Genomic DNA, 18,522 nt, shown 5'->3' with positions numbered 1-18,522 from the left:
AAAGCCGCTTTCTTCAGTCTGAGGATGCTTTCTGCCCTCTTTCGCCAAAGACTTAATTGTCCAGCATGGTAACAGACGGACATCTAAGGACTTTTGGCATAATCTAGATTGAAAATAACGCAACTTTTGAATGTACTCGGCGCCAAGTTAACTACTATGTAATAAGTTTTTATTAACTTAGCCTGTCAACGAGTAATTAATGCTTTGACCCTTACCGCCGAGAAAAATTCTCACGAAGATCTTGCTATTTTTACATTCTCACCCTGGATTACCCATCAAAGCCCAAGGGATTCATTCAAACCACACCGATGGACACGACAAAGCCGGCATCAACCTGAAAATTCTTAACATCACACGAGGTGGGAACTATTTGTAGCTCTTGCCGGCTCCATCTAGTCAGGATCCTTTAATCGGCCATCCAAGTCCGACCTCTGCAGGAATCTCTCCAACCCACCACAGAATGCTCCTCGAGAAAGGCATCATCCTTGGCCTCGCCGCCGCTTCTGCCCAGTGCGCGGGCTCTGGCGCAGCTTGCAGCGTCGACGCCGCCGGCGTCAGAGGCGCCAGCATCAAAGACGCCAACGTCCCAGGCGCCGGCGCGACGCTCCTCAAGCGTGACAGGAGCGCAATGCGGCAGTACTACGAACGGTTCCCCTACGGCACCATCAGCATCCCCACGTCGGGCCAGGGACAGCTCTGCGGGATCCGGGCCGTGCTGAGCAGCCTCGAGGCGCAGATGCCGGAGCTCGGCCCCTTTTACAGCGTCGAGGAGATGCGCGACTTTGCCAACACGGGAGAGACGGCGGAGCGGCACCGGGAGCTGATCGAGACCCAGAGCTCCGACAACTTTTTGGAAAAGGTCGAGTCCAACTACCCGGCCGACTTCCTCGGCGGCGTCGTCGAGGAGTACGGCAGGAGGATCAAGGGTCGCAACCTTCGCCTCGGGATCCGACGGGCACAGTTCAAGGACGCCGAGAACGGCTACATCATCATCGACACCGACGTGGACGAAGCGGGCACTCTCTGGGTGGCGCATGCTGATAGCCACTACGAAGGGTTGAAGCCGCATCCTGGCGGGAAAAGTCGCGGGCATCGGGACTCGGACACACATGGAGCGAACAAGGGGTGGTTATGGTGGCAGTGACTTGCTGTGGCTTCATATCCAGGCGGGATTCCACTGCAGAAGGGACGGTGAAGCTGACGCTTGGCAAATCCGCGCAGCGGCAAGGATAACAAAATCAGGGAGTTTTAGTCCACGTCCTGTTGCAATCACAGCTAAAGAATCTCTAACTCGTTACTCTAGGAATACAACCCCAAGTCTTGTGATTTATATTTCATCCAACATTGATGTTTGAAATCCTTCAGACCTTCACCTAGTTTCTCTACAAGCTAGAACCGGTTATTCATGTCGAAGAATTAATGGGTTATAACATGTTCCAGGTCAAGGACTTGAACGTCAATGGTACGCCGTTCAGGCATCGTTGGAGCATTCGTTCCATTTGTACAACTTGGACTGGATATTCACCGGGCGTTCGGGATAGAGTTTGAAAAGAACTCGTCCAGACTCGTAACGAGGTCCGGTGTCGAAACGTCCCAGTCGCGAAACTAACCAGCCCACAGATGCTGAATCGATGAGGTTCACTTTCGGGAGCTTGGCGTCAAAGGTGCAGTAGACAAGAGCCGGGTATCAAGGAAAAGTCCCGGCGTTCACAATTAGACGTGCAAGTCAAGAGTGAGCCGTCCTGTAATCCAAGATTCAAGGCACTTTTAGTAACCACTTCTCGAGTCAAAAGTGCGTCTATAAATAAATCAAGCAAGTCTGTTTTTTGGCGGCATTTAAACAGATTTGGCTAAAAACAAAACGCTAGTAATGCACATGAAGCAGCTTTTCTCTCAGCATGCGAGGAAATCAAATGTCCAAACACTGTCAAGTAAAAGACCATTGAAAAGATTTAGCCATGGAGACGGGAGGATTGTTCTTGAAATTTGACAAAGTGCTCGCACAGGTGTTTGGCCTTGTATTCATTCGTGTCTTTTCATAACATCGTCCCTACAATGCAACATTCTCGTTGAGCTTGGACTGTATTCGTGACAGGTGAAACCTCCTAGCTACTCCCAAAGCCATATGGCGACTCTTCTATCGCAACGCCTGGTGTCGCGGGTAGCTTTAGTCCGTGGCAAGGCAAGCTCAACGGTAACTCTACTCATTGGTGCTAGACACGGCCTGGAGATGAGGAAGCGTACATAAGCCTATCATTGCCAGTTTGGTGGTACAGTCAAGGTGCACAAGCAGCCTGAACATTGTTCCGCCAGGTTATAAAGGTTAGTCAGAGGTAGATTGGTCTTTTAAACTATATCAGTCACACGGCCGTCTCCTTTATCTCGCAAAAAGCTCTTGCATAAAACCTTGAATTATTTTAACCTTTTCTTATGCTTAGGACCTTAGGTTGCCTGTTCCACGCGTAGATAGTCGACCCTGTTTATTTGAAGCCTTTAACATGCATTTTATAATACATTAGCCCAGGTCCAGGATCGAGTTGTTGTGTTTAACTTAAAGTTAGACGAGCTCTCTGTGATATCCCATTGTTCTATAGTTCAAGTACGAGGGTTTCCAAAGACCCGCTGTAAACTAGAAACACTAATGCAACCTTTGTTCTATTTTAGTCACAAACCAACCAGCCACCCGAGACGACTACTACTACAAATATTCATATGCACTCCAGCTTATTTCCCTCATTGCTTGGTCTTTACCCTGTCGAGATATATGCAGAGTCGATCATGTGTTCCGACGGAGACAGATTCGGCAGCAAACTGCCAAGAGACACCTGAGCAGAGTGGCAGACGGCAGAGATCATTTCGTCCAAGCGAACTTGATGTGTGGATGGCGATGAAATCCGTCGAGCTCATAACATCAGCCAGATTAATCGGCCTTGGACTAGTTAAATCGCGTAATTCCAATGGACGCGGTCCGGTATATTTGGCAATGGTGCAATTGTATCGGTCTAGAATAGCTACTTTGGGCGGTACATGTTACGCTCATGATTTGGCAATGCCGGATAACACAGTGGAGGTACAAATACTGGGTTTTAAGAATGGCTGCTTGGTTCGTTGCGTATGCATCTCTTGCATTTAACTTCGGTTTTTAGGTTTAATATAGCGGAGACCTCATTTACGTCCCTTTTAGAACCCTTCACAATTGTTCTAAAAAAGGAGCAAACTGGCAACTTGGTACAAGTATATCCTTGGTTTGATTCCTTGGTTTAACAGGGCTTCTTGTCCTGAACCGTAACAGGACCTCGGACAAGAAAGATTAAAGTCCCAGTTACCTTTTTTCAAATTAAACAAGATGTTTATTAATAACTTTGGCTTGACAAGATTACTCATAAAATTCATCAATTATAGTTAACAAATGAAGTTTGGCTAGTGGCTAAACCTGTGATTATTCCAAAAAAATAAATCTAATTACATGGGAAGGCTTTTTTCCAAACAAAAGGATGGAAAACTCTTATGAAAGCCAGAACTATCAGTAGGACGCTCCCATTTAGGGTGTGATCTTCTCGCTGTTACTGACTTGTTCAAAGCTCCCAAAATGGTAAAGTCCAAAGATTCTAACCGTTTTTGGTAATCAAAAAAGCCAACGTCGTATTAGCCGGCAAAGTTTGACAATACAAATAAAAATGGGTAAGAAAATATGCGGTAAAAGGGAAAAATGTAATTTACAAAATCGATTTCATTAATTATAACCATGGTTATCCGTGCGTACAAGGTATTTCCAAAAGCTTTGTCCATTTGTTCACAAGGATAAAGTACCGCCTGATTGGGACAACAAGTAAATAACAGCGAGAAGATTACGCCCTTATTTAACTCCCTTGTCAATTATTCGACATTTGATTATTTCACTATTGCTTTCGAATTCTTTTATCAACCACCCTTTAACACTTGATCAACATCTACAATGCGATTCCAACTCATCTCCGTCATCGCCTTGGGACTCTGCGCATGGCAGAGTGCGGCTAAGGATCCGGACCCATATTGGTGCTCGGTGCTTATTGACTGCCCCACCTTCACCTTGAAAAACTTAGTCGAGGTAGACAGCGGATTTTCGAAAAGAATTAGTGGTAAAGAATACTTCTTTCGCTTCCACGAGGGTTGCGATGTTTCTGTAGATGACGGCATATGGCCGACCGAGTGTACAGTCTCGGCGACGAAGGCCAAGCAAGATTGGGCTAAGCTCTACGTTCAAGTGTACAAATCCCGCAGACGCTCGAGCTGCTTTGGACGCTCCTAAACGTAACGAGTCGAAAACAATCAGTTTCGGGCACATTCTCGGCGAAATGCGGGCGCGGAGGTATACGCTGTGGCATTGTGGCTGCCTGGCAAGGACGGGATACAAGGTCGGTGGTTTATAGGGGTCAAGCGTCGTGCGAAGCTCTGTGCTGGTCGGACACGGCCGGAATTGCCGAATGCGGCGCATTTTGCCTTGCATTCCCAAATGTATTCCTTCCGATCTTGCGCCGTTTAACTGCGTCGCAGGCTCTTGTAGTTCGGACCGACTGGAGTAGATCTAAACTTGATCGGATGCAGCGGAATGTGCGATAGTTTTGCATTATCATTGGTCAGCTGTACCGATCTTAATAAGATGATGATCAAATCGATCTGTCCTCAAGAGGCCATGCGAATCTGTAAGAAAGGCTGCAAAGTCGCACAAGGCCTGTGCACCTACAAGTACGTGATCCCAGAAGCCATATTCTACTGCCGCCGCTAGCAAAAGGTATCTGCTATTCTTATACGTCATCTACGATCCTGCCCAGTCCACAATACTCCAAAACCTTATTACTACATCATAACCCGCGACAGTCGTTGGCTGAGGTATTGCTATATCAGCAGAGTCAAAACAATAAACGCAAACTCTGCACGTAGGACGAAATAACTGGTAGGTGAATGTAACGAGTACCGTTTTTTGAATTCACAGTTACTTTAACCGACACGATGAAAACATACGCTAACGTTTTGATACCTAGTTTTCCCCAAGTTTATCCCGCCCTGTATGAAATTGGCAACTGTAATTTTGCCACCTTTACCACCAAAAGTATTCTAATTTGGCGTGCGGTTGCGTTTCTGCGGTCATTCAACACGCGGATACTTGCACATGGCCCCGAATAACTGCCAACTTGCAAGAAATGGCTGCCGGCTAAGCTTTCCCAACGAATGTTTGGACCAGATTATGGACATAGCTGAACAATGCCGCCTCTCTAATGATAAATAGTCCCGATCCTATGCAAATGTTTGTCCAGAACAAGACTAGCATAGACGGAGACACCCAAGAACAGCAGCAAAAGACAAGCAGATTCCACATTCACATTAGCCTGTCACCGCAATGGTCAAAATCGCCATCGCCGGCGGCTCGAGCGGTAAGCATCCTCATCCTGACTTGATGCCATCTGCTAACTCTGGTTAGGAGTTGGCCAGGAGATTGTAGAGGATCTTGTAGCAGCCAAGAAGCATGAGATTCTGCTCCTCACACGCAAGGTATGTTGCACCGAGAGCGATTCTTTTTTTTGAAACAAGGCCGCCAACAACGTCAAGTTTCCCGACGGCACCGAACCCGCCCAGGATGGAGTGACCTGGGTGCACGCCGACTACGGCGACGTGTCGCAGCTGGCTTCCCTCCTCCAGGGCGTCCACACGGTCCTGTCGTTTGTCATCCCGTCGATCAACACGACGGGCAAGAGCGACGAGCAAAAGAACCTCGTCGACGCCGCCATCCGGGCCGGAGTCAAGCGCTTCGCCCCCAGCGAATGGGTCGGCTGGAACCTCGACCCGGCGCCCTGGTATCAGTACAAGAAGCCCATGCGCGAGTACCTAGCGGAGGTGAACAAGGACGCCAAGGTTCTCGAGTACTGCCTCTTCCAGCCGGGCTTTTTCACCAATTACCTCGTCCACCCGCGCCGGACGACCAAGCACCTGCAGACCCTGGAGCTCAACCTCGACTTCCCCAACCGCCGCGCCATCGTCGCCGAGGGCAGCGAAAACTCCCACATCACCCTGACCACCGTCCGTGACCTCGCCGCCGTGGTGGCCCTCGCCGTCGAGTATCCAGGCGAATGGCCGGTCGTCGGCGGCATCCGCGGCGAGCACATGACGGTGGGGGAGCTGCTGGCCCTGGGGGAGCGGATTTACGGCAGGTCTCCTCTATCGAACTTGGGGGTTTGCAACCTACTGACGGCATCGCAGGCCCTTTCAATGTGGAGAAGCTCGCCTGGAACGACCTCGAGGCGGGCATTCTCAAGTCTTCGTGGAGGCCCGAACCGGACCATCCTGCGGTCCCCAAGAACATGACCGAAGCCGAGAAGGATTTTGTTCCTGCGCGGTTCGCCATGAACATCAAGGCGGAGGTGCTTGCGTCGTCTGATGAGTGGAACAGGTTGTTGCCCGACTACAAATTCACCAAGGTGGAGGAGTTTATAACGGGTATCGTGGGTCAGAAATGAAGTGTAATATTACTGGGGTTGACTGTCGCATTAGGTTGTGGTACTTGGCTGAGCTCTGTTGAACACGATAGACTGTTGGCAGAATAACTCCTTATTCACACAATAGACTGTTGACCACAATAGACTCGTTATTCACAATAAGCTTACACGGTTCATCGATTCCGAATTCCAACCAAAATGTTGCATCCGATAGCTCGACAGGCATATCGTTATCGACATGCGTCATAACATGGTCCCTTGGATCCGTTTGCGGATGCTACCATGGCCGCATTGCCCGACCTTCCCTATCTGGACTAGCTGCATGCGCGATAATTGAAATGCAACTCGACTTTGTACCCTTGATGGTCAGAATCCGGTAGGTGATGGACAATAACTGGCGTCATTTTATTTTTACCGTGAGGGGTAGATGACATTGGAAGATGGCATTAGAATCCACCCGCTGCAATGTGATAAAAAGCCCGTTCGTCCCTCCCCTCTGCACGTCTGTCTGCATCGTAGCATCAGCGCCATGATTTCTCTCGGTAAAATAGCGACCGCCCTTGTGGCATTGGCGTCCGTCTCGAACGCGTTGGAGAGGTTTCCCGAATCTCCAATCGATCGCTATGAGCGAACCCACGAGGTATGAAAATGACTCGTACTACTTACTTACTTAGTGCTCTTGGTCAGGGTGCTCCTGCTTGCTCACACCATCCCAGCCTCATCTCGCACGCCGGCAAAGCGCCGGCAACCCCCTGACCAGGCTCTACCCCGAGTACAACCTGTCGGTCCCCATCGACCACTACCACAACGAGACCAGGTACGAGCCGCACGCCGACGGGACCTTTCCCCTGAGGTACTGGTTCGATGCGCAGTTCTACAAGCCCGGCGGCCCCGTCATCGTGCTCAGCGCCGGCGAGACCAGCGGCGTCGGCCGGCTGCCGTTCCTGCAAAAGGGCATCGTCTACATCATGGCCAAGGCCCTCGGCGGCGTGGGCGTCATCCTCGAGCACCGCTACTACGGCACCAGCGTGCCGACTCCCGACTTTAGCACCGAGAACCTCCGCTTCCTGACCACGGAGCAGGCCCTCGCCGACACGGCCTACTTTGCGCAAAACGTAAAGTTCAAGGGCCTCGAGGACTACGACCTCAGCCCTGCCGCCACTCCCTGGATCGCCTATGGCGGTTCGTACGCGGGCGCCTTCGTCGCCTTCCTGCGCAAGGTGTACCCCGACGTGTTTTGGGGCGCCATCTCGTCGTCCGGCGTCCCCGTGGCCATCTGGGACTACTGGAAGTACTTTGAGGCGGCCGCCGTCTACGGGCCGGCCGCGTGCGTCGAGACGACGCAGAAGCTGACGCACGTCGTCGACACGCTCCTCCTGGGCAAGGCGGGCGACGACCCGACGTCGCAAAAGGTCAAGGCCGCCTTTGGGCTCGAGTTCGTCAAGGAAAACGCCGACTTTGCGAGCGCCATCGCCGGCGGCATCTACGGCCTGCAGAGCTACAACTGGGACCCGGCCACCAGCAGCAGCACCGACAGCTTCTTCCAGTACTGCCGCAACGTGTCGTCCGACGCCGTCCTCTACCCGGCCACCGCGGCCAAGCGGGACGCCGTGCGCGACATCATCACCGAGGCCGGCTACGGCGACGAGCTGGACGTGCTCGAGACCCGCATGCTCAACTACATTGGCTACGTCAACCTGACCACCGTCTCGCGGTGCACGGCCAGGGACAAGTCGACCTGCTTCGACAGCTACAACCCGGCCTCGTACCAGAGCGCCACCCTCCGCGACACGTGGCGGCTGTGGCAGTACCAGGTCTGCACCGAGTGGGGCTACCTGCAGACGGGATCCGGCGTGCCCGAGGACCAGCTGCCGCTCATCTCGCGCCTCGTCGACCTCGAGTACAGCACCATCGCCTGCAGGGAGGCCTTCAACCTGACCGGCGAGGCCGACGTCGCCAACATCAACAAGTACGGCGGCTTTGACATAAGCTACCCGCGCCTGGCCTTTGTCGACGGCGAGTGGGATCCGTGGCGGGCGGCAGGCGTCAACGCCATCGGGCAGACCGTCCGCAACTCCACCGTCGACGAGCCCGTCTTCTTGATGCCCGAGGCCGTGCACCACTGGGACGAGAATGGAGTATTCCCCAACGAGACGATTCCGGGATACTTTCCGCCTCTGAGCGTGTCGGGGACGCAGATGCAGATGGTGAACTTTGTCGAGGTGTGGTTGAGCGAGTGGAAAAAGCTGTGATGTGTCATGTGTCATGTGTGTGTGTGTGTGTGTTGTGAATGCTCATAGTTAATATTAATAATTAAGGGTATAAAATAGTATGCTACTCATAAGTCCGTCATCTCATGGCTCCAAATGTCCACGATTCCCTGATCCGCAAAGTCGTGTATGTCGTGTTTGGGAACGACAAAAGGTGGCCGCTCGTCGCGCACATTTGTCAATTGCTCAAAGGCATACGCCAGCCCGATGAGCTTTTCTTCGCTAAAGTGTCTGCCCAAAAAGGCGAACCCGTACCTAGATGCGCTTTGCGTTAGTCACAACCATCCAATGGGCCAATTGTTGCGCGAGACAAGCTTACGGTATGCCAGGCCCGTACTCCACCAGACCCCCAGGGTTATACAAAATCTTTTCGTCGTCCGGGTAATACCCCAGCGGCACCGTGATAACGGGACAGCCAATGATGGCGCACCAGCGATAGGCCCACGAGGTCGGCAGCACGATGGCGTCCAGGCCGTGCCTGTCCAGCGCCCCGATGACGCCGCCCTCGGTCCCGACCTCTACGTTCCACCGATACGCCTCCCACGCTCTGTGGTCGGTGTTTTTGAAGCCCCGGTCGAGCGCGCTGTCCCAGGTCGACGTGTCCCTGCGCGGCCACTCCTCGGCCGACAGGCTCTGGGTGTGCCCGCGGACTTGGTAGAGGTTGGTGATGTCGAAGGGGTTGGTGGTGAGCTGCGACAGGTACGTGGCAATGTTGGATACAAAGTCCGTGTCCATGACGATGGCTTCGTTGTTGGAGTCGATCAGTTCGTGCATCCGCGTAAAGTTGGCCTCGTCGACCAGCTCGGCCCCGGCGTCGCGGATCACGTCCAGGGCGTCGTAAAAGGCTTCGAGCTCGACGTGGAAGCCCTGGTCGTAAATGTACTCCAGCACGTTGGTTGGTATTCCAATCCTGGCTCCCTTGAGCTTGTCCTTGTCGCAGGCTGCCACGTAGTCGGGGATCTCACCCGGGATGGCCGAGGTGTAGTTGTCGTTGGCGTCGACACCAGCGATTGCCTGCAGGAGGATCGCGGCATCCTTGACAGTCCTCGTCATTGGTCCTACCGTGTCCTGATGCTCGCTGATTGGAATGACCAAATCGCGCGACGTCAGGCCGACCGTCGTCTTGAGGCCAACGATGTTGTTGTACGACGACGGGGAGATGATGGAACCGTCCGTCTCCGTCCCCAACGTCCCGGCAGCCAACCCCAGCGCAGCCGCCACAGCGCTCCCGCTAGAACTTCCACTCGGCTCCTGCTCAGGGACATATGCGCCGAGGCATTGGCCGCCGTGTGCGCTCCATCCGCTGGCCAGGTAACTGCCGCGATAATTGGCCCACTGGCTGAGGTTTGCTTTACCGAGAATGATGGCACCGGCCTCCCTCAATTTCTTAACGACAAAACTATCCCTGGGCACTTTTGCGCCCAGCAGTATCGTGGACCCGGAAGTGTTGTTCATCTTGTCCGCCGTGGCGATGTTGTTCTTGAGCAGGATTGGGATTCCATGCAACGGCCCCGCAACCTCTCCCCTGCTTCGAGCTGCATCTCGTTGGGCGGCTATCCAAAGCGCATCTGGATTCACCTCGGTGACGGACTTGAAATATCCATCAACGTCTTGGATGCGAGCAAGGTAGGCATTGACGAGATCTACCGAGGAGAAAAGCCTGTCCTGCAGGCCCTGCGCGAGGTCCTCTATCGTTGCGTCCAGCAGCGAAGGGAACTCGACGCCGCCGATGGTTGTGGGTGGGGCGAGCGCGCTGTAAACCGGTGTGGCGAGCAGAAATAGCGCAGCTCGGAGCGCCATGGTGTGCGTTTGTGCGTTGGTACTGTGTGCTGCTACAGTGGGAGGACGCAATGGCACTTCGTCTCAACTTTGACCCAGTAAAGAAGATTGATCAGCGGAATTCTGTAATTAGCAGTCGAAAACGTGGAACCACAGGATATTTAAAAAAGACTGGTACAACCCCAACTTTGGCAACTTGACCAGGCGACAGACTAGCGAGATGCAACTGGTAGTCTAGGTCTCCCGACATGCGCCCACAACCAGTGCGATGATTCTGGGGCAGGGACCAAGATCCCGAAAAACGGGGTCCCTAGCCGATCGACAAGGGTTTGACACAATCGGTTCGACAAGTGAAGAGTCCAGCGACGATCCTTTGTCCTCTGTGATTTGCATGCTGGAACAGCTCGTTTAAAAATTTTGTCGTCCTTTCTCCGGCAACAAGATCCGCAAAACAAACCTATTTTTTCTCGGATGGCCGGCTCATTTGATCGACCTTGTGCCGGATTGCCGCAAGCCGTGCAAGCCGTGCAAGCCGAGCTACCAGTACAACTTTGTTTGTCGCAGTCGTGCAACAATAAGATTTGCAGTTAACTGCTGGATATATTCGTTTCATTATACACGCAGATGCCTTGTGGCCTTGTTGCCCTCATTTCTTTCCTGTCTTGTGTCTTGCGTGTCATCTTTTATCGTCCATCATCCAATGTTGTCTCGCACAACTACCGGAAGAGCTTAAATATGGGACGAACTGGCTATTCACTCTGGGGAGAAGCGAGAGTGCTGGAATTTGTAACAGGGGCCTAATCTCGGTGGACCAATAAAGGTCGTATTTGTGAAACCCAGGACCATGGTTGAGACAAGGGATACCGGGATGAGGGGAAGAATAAGCATGATCTGTAACAAGCGAGCGATTGATTACGAGTACGTTGGCGTGGCTTACCGTCGGTTTGGTTAAGTTGTTGGGGTGATTGACAAGATACTCGAGAGAAAACAGTCGAGTCAATTTGAAGTATCTATTGCACAACATGGATACCCGGCTTTTATCCAGTCTCACAATTCTTTGTTTCTCATGCTGATAATGGAATGGCCCAGATCTGTTGGTATTCGTCAAGTGTCATATCAATCATGCATCTCCCGACTCCGACCAAAAGTGTGCCTTTTCGAGCTGCTTCGCATTTGATGCAGACATTTTACATTTATCAATGCAAACCTTTCGCAAAGTTAGTTCCACTCAAAACACGTCCAGTATTAAGTTCACAACAAAGCATCTTCACGGAATTATTGATCGCATTCGGGCAACTCGTTATTAAATTTGTCATGCCTGTCTTTCGTGACTGTACATAGAAAATAGGTGGGTAGTCAAGGTTGCAACAACCTTTTGCTTCTGCAGTTGCATGTTTCAAAAGCACAACTGCTATTCATGCAAGCCTCTAAGCCAGAGTGACGCCGGCGGCAGCAGCGGCGGCCGCCTTCTTGGCCATCTTGGCATCGATCAGGGCCTGCTCGGCAGGGTCGACCTTGAAACCCGGGTCGGTGGTGCCCCCGTTCTGAGCATCGGCAATGGCCTCGGACCGAGCCTGTGCGTAGGTGTCGCGCTTGAACTTGGCAGAGCGGCGGGTGATGGTCTCGGAGACGGTGGTGTTGCTGGCCACGCGGGCGGCCGGGGTGACCACGGCGCAGACGGGAGGCTCGATGAGGACTCCGGTCTGGGGGAAGGGGTCGAGCGGACCCCAGATGTTGCCGCTCTCGTCGGCGCCGACGCCCTGGGTGAGCCAGCCCATCTCGGAAAAGTCGTGGGGGACCGGGGCGGTGCCGGGCACGACCTGCTCGCCCTGGACCCAGACGTTGACCGGGGCGACGTAGGTGCCGGCGACGAGACCGTTCTTGGTGACGCGGGTCTGCTGGATGCCGTTGATCTCGACGGTGGCGCGGTACTCGCGGGTGTAGCGGGCCAGGACGTTGTTGCGGTACTCGAACTTGTTCTGCTCGTTGCGCCCGCCGCGGAGCCCGGTCGAGGCGATGATGCGGTCCCTGGTCTCGCCGGTGCAGGGGTCGACGTCCATGGCGTAGAGGGAGATGGTGGCGCGGTTGTTGGACGTGAAGCCGACGAAGCGCGTGGGCGTGATCTCGGCGTTGGGGGACGGGTTGTCGATGCCCAGCAGGGCCAGCTCCACGCGCACGTAGGCCACATTGCCGACGGTCTGGATCTGCGTGTTCATGGTGACGATGTTGAAGGCCAGGATCTCGCCGTTCTTGCGGATGCCCGAGTAGGTGATAAAGTCGCCGACCTGGAGAGGCGCCATGACGAGAGGGTCCGGGGCGGTAAAGATGCCGGGCCCGGCAAAGGGACGCTGGCTCAGGGGGCACAGCGGGTCCGTGGTGTTGCGGGGGATGCACATGGGGAAGCCCGAGAAGGAGGTGATGCTGGGGTTGACGTCGTCGGCGGTGAACTGGGGGAAGCCCTTGTAGCCGACCGAGAAGACGCCGTTGGGGTCGTTGATGCGGACCTTGGGTCCGTTGCGCAGCTGCAGGCTACCGTCGGCCATGTCGATGCTGTCGATGAAGCCGCTGGCCAGGTTCTCAAAGAACTGGTAGATGACCACCTGACCGACGCGCTGCTCACCGTTGACCGTGTTGCCGATGACCTGGGTGTTGGTGTTAGTGAGTGGACTAAAGGTGCAAGATCTGATGCCAAGGTGCAACTCACCAAAGTCTCAAAGCCGACCAAGTCGTTCTTGATGGCCACAAACTCCCTCCAAGGGACCCAAGCAGCTGGGAACTGAACCAAGAGGTTCTTGGGAACCTTCATGACCCAGCCGTTGACAGTAATGGTACCGCCGCTGTTGTAAGTGTCGTCAGCGACGGTGGCATCATTAAAGTCGCCCTGGATCCATAGGGGCGCATCCTGAGCCAGCACGCCGCAGAGGACGGTGGCGAAAAGGAGCAGGACGATCCTGCTGACAGCTGCGAGGCCCATATTGTTGGTAGAGAATGATATCGTTGAACGAAAGTGGTGGCTAGGAGAGGCCGACTGCTCTTGGTGAAGTGGCTGTCTGAGCAAGAGGATATTGGAAACAACGAGAGGAAAGTCGAGTCTTTTATCTTCATCCCCCAGCTAAAGCATCATCGATTGATGTTGCATGTCGAATGCATTCGAAATTACCAATCTCCTGAATATCGCGCATAGTCTGTCATACTACCTATCGTAGTATGTAGAGCCAAGCCAAGCCAATATCTGCAAAGTCATGACTTGACATGATACCAGGTGAACCGGTGAAGACAAGAACTCGCCAGTCGGTATAACCTTGTAAAGACATTCGAGCCGAGGTGGAGACAGGGACCGTGAGCAATGGAACAATACCTGCGCCAAGTCGCTGTTGTAATTCCGTCGCTTTGTAGGAATAATGATATGGGTTGTATTATTGATCCGGTCCGGAGACGAAAGGTTTGAGTACATGTAAGAGTAAAGATGTTGTAGATTGGTGACTAACGTGGCGATAATTCACTGAACTTGCGCACTGTGTGCCTGAAGTGCGCACGCAAGGTACTGCAGATTGTCAATTGTTAACGTTTGCCATGCGACCGCAATCTCCGAACTAACCTCGAAGCTTAAAATATCCAGCATCCACGTCCACGAGCCGCAATACTTGGATTGCATCCTTAACACTCGGCTCGACATTCCCTTTGGCCGTGCAGTTGGCAAACAACAGACTTTGTGGCGGGTGCCGCGCTTGCGCGGGTCTTGCCCGCTTGGCATTGAGACGTTGCGGTACCGGGCGTAATCCATTCACATCTTGGCATGCATTGCGCCTCATCACTAGGCAGGTTTTGTCGGGGTGATGGAGACAACCGTACCAAGCTTATGCTTAAGCTTTTGATTTTTGTTGCTTGGTTGCTGTTCGTACAATCTAACTGTAGAGGATACAGTTAATTAGTGGACGCTGTAAAATTGGACAAATGCATTCGAATGAACCCCGCCCACGTGATTCCGCTCCGATCAGTAAGTTAAGTAAACAAACAAATTCGACCAGCTACCCATACTTTCTAGGGTTCCCATCGAAGAATCGGAAAACATATGGCAAACAATGCAAAGCACGGGATCGAATGTAACGGCAGAGGGAGGTGAGACGGAACCAATAAACAGTTCTGCCAGTACTAAAGCCGCAGCACTACAGCAGACCTGTCAGGTACATTTCTTGGCGACCGGGGTAAGACCCGAGTGGGAGGGGTGCTGTTGATTAGCGAGAATGTGAGAAACTGCAACGCTAGTATTGGTCAATATTCTCCTGAATGGATCCCCCTGGTGATGGCGGCTACTGCGGACATCCATTTTACGTCCTATAAGGGAAGAAATTGCGAAGAGGAAACCGTCTGCTCCTGACGGAAATTGGAAAGAGGCAAACAATGAATTGATGATTGGTGCGGAACGGACCGTCTGGGTCCTTTATTTAGAATGTGTTTGCTGACAGCTGCACGCATCAATAAACCTCGGCCTTTCCGTACAAGGCAATAATAGATCCTTCCAGACGCATTGTTCTATCTTGTAGGCTGCAGTCAATAGCCTCGTTGACAGCAACTGACATGAGCTTGTATGAGTAAGGAACCTATCTCTAAGACCCTGACGTACGCTAGAGGCGGCTAACATTGGGTTCCACTGGTCCTAGCATCTCGCCGCTGAAGATTCGAATGTGAATGTGCACACATGGCGCAACTCAAGGCCCCACAGCATGCGCGGGAACCGCGCTCCAATTCTTAAACTTTTTCCTGTCTTTTTCATTAGCGGGTGCACCCAGGTTTACCCCCACGTTGACTACCTACCTACCTAGGTATACTACAGCAAACACCTTGACCTGGGTAACCATGAAAGCTCACCGGCATATAGCCCGTCAACCATGGCCCAAAACCGGGTTCGGATGGAACGTTGGAATGCGGTTTTTCTGTCCTGGAATCCGGGGCAAGGGTTCCAAAAACCAGCCCCATGTCTTGTTCAACTTGGCAAAAACCGTCTATCATTGCTTGTCTTTCGTTCGATGGGTCTAGACTTATTTTCTCTTCTATTATCGCTCATTTCCGATATGGAATCGATGCGTTGTTTGGATATGCCAAGAAATACCATGCATGACTGCCTGGTAACAAGTCCAGTCATCATGTTGGTATGCTAGTAGTCCAACACTGGCGGCTATCGTTGTCGTAGAACCAGAGCATTTTACAGTGGTATCAATCAGTGGCCAAGAGCTTGCATACCTCACGTGGACCATTGGTAGCTCCTGAACTCGCAATATCCACAATAATAATCTTATCGTGAGCATACCACGTACGAGTCAAACATCGTCGAAAACGAAGCTATAGAAACATGATATTCTTGGCATATGGACGCTGAGTCAAACTGAGTGAGCTCAACGCCTACAGCGGCTCAAATCTTATTCGTCGCCACTCGACTTGGCGTTTTATTCAACGACCTGCTGCCACCCAACGTAGCAACGTCGACCGCACACGAACTGCCTGCCAACTTATTCCAGACCGTGTAGACCCTCCCAAGACTCCGTGCAGTCGTTCGCGGCTCCAACCACCTCTCGGATGTGGAGATTGACAATAGCTGTCTGGTCCCTTGACGCTATTGCCATGCAGGACTGGTGGGCCGGTGAACAAAGTCCAGCTGAGATGCCCAGGGACAGCTTAGGCAGCAGATCCGGCTGTTAATCCCTCAAAGACGGTCGCATCGCGGCGCCTGTCGCGCTCATGCGCCCCATCAATAGTTGACATGTCGCCCCGTTCGTCTCAGGTGGCGGCCTACCGCAGGAGGATGCCATGTGTTAACCGAGACTGGTACGCCCAGATTGGGCATGTCCATGTCGTTGTGATATTGAATGTCGACAAGATGCTGAGGATACTGACTTGGATATAAAAGCGTGCGTTTTGCTCCCATTCCATCGTCTCGGATCTTCAGCCAGGCTCGACCACTCCATCCATCATCAGATCATCAGATCCTACAGTCCCTCGGTCGACTCTGCCTTCATCATGCGTTCCTCGGTTGGTTTCGCCGCGCTTTACGCCGGCCTCACTATGCTCTTGTCCCCTGTCGTGGCTCAAAACTCCACCACCTTCCCCGACTATGTCCTGGCCATGCCAGAGGCCGAGAGGATCGCCCTCTCGCAAGTCGTCGAGGATGACCCCAACGACATCACCGACCCGGCAAAGGACTGGATCAGCCCCCTGTACCCCTTGATCTTCAAGACCCCCCTGCCCATCCCTCCCATCAAGGAGCCTCTCAAGAAGCTCAAGAACCAGATCAGCGGTGGCGACATTTGGTACTATGAGATGGACATCAAGCCCTACTCCCAGCAGGTCTACACCGACCGTGGAGCTGCCCACCTTGTCGGCTACGACGGTGTATCCCCTGGACCCACCATCATCGTTCCCCGTGGCGTTGAGACCGTTGTTCGATTCGTCAACAACGCTGCTCTCCCCAACTCGGTCCACCTTCACGGTTCATACTCGCGTGCCCCCTTTGACGGCTGGGCTGGTAAGTCATCCGTCCCACCCTCCCAGAATTGCAACAACCGCTAACGACCACCAGAGGACGTCACCAACCCCGGCGAGTTCAAGGACTACTACTACCCCAACCAGCAGTCCGCCCGCATGCTCTGGTACCACGACCACGCCGTCCACATCACGGCCGAGAACGCCTACATGGGACAGGCCGGCGCCTACATCATCACGGACCCCGCCGAGGACGCCCTCAACCTCCCCGCGGGCTACGGCAAGTACGACATCCCGCTGGTCCTGACCGCCAAGTCGTACCAGGAGAACGGCGACCTGGTCTCGACCAACGGCGAGGAGGACAGCTTCTGGGGCGACGTGATCCACGTCAACGGCCAGCCCTGGCCCTTCTTGAACGTCGAGCCGCGCAAGTACCGCTTCCGCTTCCTCGACGCCGCCGTCTCGCGCTCCTTTGCCCTGTACTTTAGCCCCGTCGGCTCCAGCAGCGCCAAGATCCCCTTCCAGGTCATCGCGTCCGACGCCGGCCTGCTCGAGTCCCCCCAGCAGGTCTCCAACATCTTCCTGGCCAACGCCGAGCGCTACGAGGTCGTCTTTGACTTTTCCCAGTACGCCGGCCAGGCCATCGACCTGCTGAACCTTCCCGGCGCCGGCGGCCCCGGTGTCGAAAAGGACTACTCCAACACCGACAAGGTCATGCGCTTCATCGTGGGCGACAAGGTCGCCGCCCCCGACACCAGCGTCGTCCCCTCTGCTCTGCGCACCGTCCCCTTCCCCAAGCCCGTGACCAACAACGCCATCAGCCACTTCTTCCGCTTCCACCGCCAAAAGTCCGAGTGGCGCATCAACGGCATCACCTTTGCCGACGTCAACAACCGCATGCTCGCCAACGTCCCCCGCGGAACCGTCGAGATCTGGGAGCTCGAGAACTCGTCCGGCGGCTGGTCCCACCCCATCCACATCCACCTGATCGACTTTAGGGTGCTGGCTCGCGATGGTCCCCGCTCCGTCATGCCCTACGAGGCCGCCGGTCTCAAGGACGTCGTCTGGCTGGGCCGCAACGAAAAGGTCCTGGTCGAGGCCCACTACGCCCCCTGGGACGGCGTTTACATGTTCCACTGCCACAACCTGATCCACGAGGACCACGACATGATGGCCGCCTTCAACGTGACCGCCCTGCCCGACTTTGGCTACGATGAAAAGACTCACTTCATCGACCCCATGGAGCAGCGCTGGCGTGCCAAGCCGTTCGGTGCTGCCGATTTCAAGGCTCGCACTGGTGCCTTTAGCGATGCCAACATCGAGGCTGCCGTTGCCTTCCTGGCAGACACCGATGCCTACAGCAAGGTCGACATTGTGAACCAGAACCTCGACAGCTACTGGGCTGCCAAGGGTCTCAAGGCTCGCAAGGTTGGCGAGAGGCAGGCCGAGGGACCCATCCCCCGCTACATGCCGCGTCAGTGATGTTGAGCGTTGATGGAGCGTGAAGTTGATGAAGTGCATGTTTT

General features: G+C 53.7%; 8 protein-coding genes across 8 annotated transcripts; 6 read left to right on the top strand and 2 right to left on the bottom strand.

Moving 5' to 3' along the window:
- Positions 1-460: 460 nt before the first annotated feature.
- MGG_04753 (uncharacterized protein) lies at positions 461-1,144 on the top strand (the record flags this gene model as incomplete). The annotated part of the gene is made up of 1 exon (XM_003710742.1): positions 461-1,144. The coding sequence occupies one exon, from the start codon at positions 461-463 to the stop codon at positions 1,142-1,144; it is 684 nt and encodes a 227-aa protein (XP_003710790.1).
- A 2,811-nt stretch (positions 1,145-3,955) lies between these two features.
- Positions 3,956-4,288, top strand: MGG_16496 (uncharacterized protein; the record flags this gene model as incomplete). Its single annotated transcript, XM_003710741.1, has 1 exon — positions 3,956-4,288. The coding sequence occupies one exon, from the start codon at positions 3,956-3,958 to the stop codon at positions 4,286-4,288; it is 333 nt and encodes a 110-aa protein (XP_003710789.1).
- A 1,089-nt stretch (positions 4,289-5,377) lies between these two features.
- On the top strand, positions 5,378-6,491 carry MGG_13766 (uncharacterized protein; the record flags this gene model as incomplete). Its single annotated transcript, XM_003710740.1, has 4 exons — positions 5,378-5,411; positions 5,459-5,529; positions 5,587-6,207; positions 6,255-6,491. The coding sequence occupies 4 exons, from the start codon at positions 5,378-5,380 to the stop codon at positions 6,489-6,491; spliced, it is 963 nt and encodes a 320-aa protein (XP_003710788.1).
- Positions 6,492-6,873: 382 nt separating this feature from the next.
- On the top strand, positions 6,874-8,819 carry MGG_13765 (uncharacterized protein). The gene is made up of 2 exons (XM_003710739.1): positions 6,874-7,110; positions 7,187-8,819. Exons 1-2 carry the CDS (start codon positions 6,898-6,900, stop codon positions 8,720-8,722), a joined length of 1,749 nt encoding a protein of 582 aa, XP_003710787.1. The 5' UTR covers positions 6,874-6,897; the 3' UTR covers positions 8,723-8,819.
- Positions 8,739-10,742, bottom strand: MGG_04756 (glutamyl-tRNA(Gln) amidotransferase subunit A). Its single transcript, XM_003710738.1, has 2 exons — positions 9,060-10,742; positions 8,739-8,995 (listed from the first exon to the last, which is right to left on the bottom strand). Exons 1-2 carry the CDS (start codon positions 10,538-10,540, stop codon positions 8,809-8,811), a joined length of 1,668 nt encoding a protein of 555 aa, XP_003710786.1. The 5' UTR covers positions 10,541-10,742; the 3' UTR covers positions 8,739-8,808.
- Positions 10,743-11,808: 1,066 nt separating this feature from the next.
- MGG_04757 (uncharacterized protein) lies at positions 11,809-14,414 on the bottom strand. The gene is made up of 3 exons (XM_003710737.1): positions 14,118-14,414; positions 13,224-14,063; positions 11,809-13,161 (listed from the first exon to the last, which is right to left on the bottom strand). The coding sequence occupies exons 2-3, from the start codon at positions 13,491-13,493 to the stop codon at positions 11,947-11,949; spliced, it is 1,485 nt and encodes a 494-aa protein (XP_003710785.1). The 5' UTR covers positions 13,494-14,063; positions 14,118-14,414; the 3' UTR covers positions 11,809-11,946.
- Positions 14,415-14,601: 187 nt separating this feature from the next.
- On the top strand, positions 14,602-14,897 carry MGG_16495 (uncharacterized protein; the record flags this gene model as incomplete). Its single annotated transcript, XM_003710736.1, has 2 exons — positions 14,602-14,638; positions 14,692-14,897. The coding sequence occupies 2 exons, from the start codon at positions 14,602-14,604 to the stop codon at positions 14,895-14,897; spliced, it is 243 nt and encodes an 80-aa protein (XP_003710784.1).
- A 1,637-nt stretch (positions 14,898-16,534) lies between these two features.
- MGG_13764 (bilirubin oxidase) lies at positions 16,535-18,478 on the top strand (the record flags this gene model as incomplete). The annotated part of the gene is made up of 2 exons (XM_003710735.1): positions 16,535-17,039; positions 17,094-18,478. The coding sequence occupies 2 exons, from the start codon at positions 16,535-16,537 to the stop codon at positions 18,476-18,478; spliced, it is 1,890 nt and encodes a 629-aa protein (XP_003710783.1).
- Between the last annotated feature and the right edge of the window lie 44 nt (positions 18,479-18,522).

Source organism: Pyricularia oryzae, chromosome 1 (assembly GCF_000002495.2).
Source record: "Pyricularia oryzae 70-15 chromosome 1, whole genome shotgun sequence".
Taxonomy (NCBI): Eukaryota; Fungi; Ascomycota; class Sordariomycetes; order Magnaporthales; family Pyriculariaceae; genus Pyricularia; species Pyricularia oryzae.
The sequence above is the reverse complement of the archived record's forward strand: the minus strand, read 5'-3'. Positions and strand labels throughout refer to the sequence as shown.